Genomic DNA, 1,878 nt, shown 5'->3' with positions numbered 1-1,878 from the left:
CGGGTCGAGGCGCAGCCGAGTTAGTGCCGTTTACTGCGTGTCTGTACACGTTATAAAACACAGTCCGGTACAAAAAGCTTCCCCTGTACAGTACAAAGCGTACAGCGGGGTAAGGCCACCCGCGGCGTGGTGCAGACGGACGATGGGGGGGAGGGGGCGCAGCGGGCGGGGACCTGCGCAGGCGCCCGGGTTTGAGGGCAGACCCAGCTGGCTGCCCACACCTTGCTCAGATGACCCCCACAGGTGGGCTCTGGTCTGGGCAGTGCGGGGCTAACTATTAACACTGCTATACACTACTGTGTTGCTGTACTTCAGCGCCAGCCCTGCTCCACCCCACCAGCCCCATGGGCTGCACCAGCTCCCTGGCACATCCCTCCCCACCAGGCCAGGACCTCATGCTGGTGCCAGTGCCTGCAGCCGGGGCCTTGCCCAGTGCTGCCCAGTGGCCGCCTCTGCTGCCCCCTGCGCTCCCACCAGGCAGGCATGGGGGGTGCGGCTCCGCTCTGCCCCAGCCAGGCCGTGGGGACACACGCCAGTCGCTGGGAGCCTGCGGTGGGAGCCGAGCAGCTGTGGGCTGGGGCCAGCCAAGTGAGGCATCTCGCAGCTGGAGCTGCCCAGCGCCCGTGTGCCTGCTCCCAGCCCCAGGGGCCGCAGGCTCAGGGCACCCAGTGCCCCCTGCCGGGAGCCAGCTCTGAGCTGGGTAAGTTACTGCGCGGTAACAGCCCTGTCATGTCGTGTGCACACGCCGGCCCCCGGGGCAGGGCGCAGGCCGCTCCGCTGAGCGAGGGCCCGGCCTGCAGCAGCCGGGTGCTTTGGTGTGTACGGCAGGCACCCCCTCGCCCCGCCAATAAATAAATATGTACAGCATATAAATAAGGCAGGCAAGGCTGCAGCGCAGGGCCTGGCCCGGCCGCTCCTCGGGGGTCCCTGAGAGCTGACCCCCTCCGAGGAGCGGGCCTGGCTGCTGTGCCCCTCTGCCACCCCCCGGCAGCCCGAGGAGGCTGCTGGGAACCCCAGGGGGCAGGCCCCCCCCCGGCTGCAGAGGAACAGTCCCAGTCCCATCGAGGCCACTCAGGGCCCTGGGATGCTTTGCATGTGCTTTGGGGGCCCCAGTGCTCTGGGCAGCAGCTCCCAGGCCAGGCCTGCTCCACTGCCCTGGGGGCAGGGAGCACCGGGTGCCCAGGACGGTCCTGGCTATGCTGGGCCAGCGCGAGGGAGGGCCCCACAGCCGCTGCGCACTGGGCCTGCTCTTCTCCTTGGGGTGACACCCCCACACCTCCCACATGCCCCGGCTGGAAGGCAGCTGGTCCCCAACGCATGAAGCCCTGGCTGTGGTGAGCCTAGGGGCGATGGAGACGTGCACACGGGCTCCGCCACCAGCCCACGTGCCGCCTCCCCTGCCCCCACGGCTACCCTGCCCTGCTCAGTCCAGCTTCTCCAGCACGGAGGGCACGTAGACCAGGCTGAGCTCGCTGCCGAAGTTGCAGACGATGGCAGCATTCTCCAGCACCAGGATCTGCCGGGCGGGCTGCGACTCGTTGCTCTTGCCCAGGTAGACGGTCTGCAGCAGATCCCCGTAGCCGATGTCCCAGAAGGAGACACAGCCCTGGCCCCCCGTCACCAGCAGGTTGTCCGAGATGACACCCAGGCTGGACCCACAGCCCATGTCCTGCAGGAGACATAGGGGGGCTGTTAGAGGGGGACAAGCTAGCCCCAACCCCGGCACCTGCCCCTCCTCCAGAGCGTGCCGGACAGACAGACAGCCCTGCAATAAGACTGCGGATGGCAGGGGTATGATGGGCACAGAGACCATTGGTGGAGGAAGAGCCAGGGACCCTGCCGGGAAACCAGCCAACCTGGCCCAGAAGGTCCCTCCCA

At 67.9% G+C, this 1,878-nt stretch overlaps 1 protein-coding gene across 2 annotated transcripts in view; it reads right to left on the bottom strand.

The window, feature by feature from the left end:
- Positions 1–708: 708 nt before the first annotated feature.
- Positions 709–1,878, bottom strand: part of SCAP (SREBF chaperone) — a 108,979-nt gene continuing 107,809 nt past the window's right edge. For both annotated transcript variants that reach the window (XM_019508004.1, XM_019508005.1), the window contains exon 23: positions 709–1,669. In XM_019508004.1, the coding sequence (XP_019363549.1) occupies positions 1,424–1,669 (246 nt within the window). In that variant the 3' untranslated portion in view covers positions 709–1,423. The remainder of the gene's footprint in view (positions 1,670–1,878) is intronic.

This window comes from Gavialis gangeticus, unplaced genomic scaffold (genome assembly GCF_001723915.1).
Source record: "Gavialis gangeticus isolate Ggan-Ray unplaced genomic scaffold, GavGan_comp1, whole genome shotgun sequence".
Taxonomy (NCBI): domain Eukaryota; kingdom Metazoa; phylum Chordata; order Crocodylia; family Gavialidae; genus Gavialis; species Gavialis gangeticus.
This window is presented reverse-complemented; position numbering and strand designations above follow the sequence as displayed.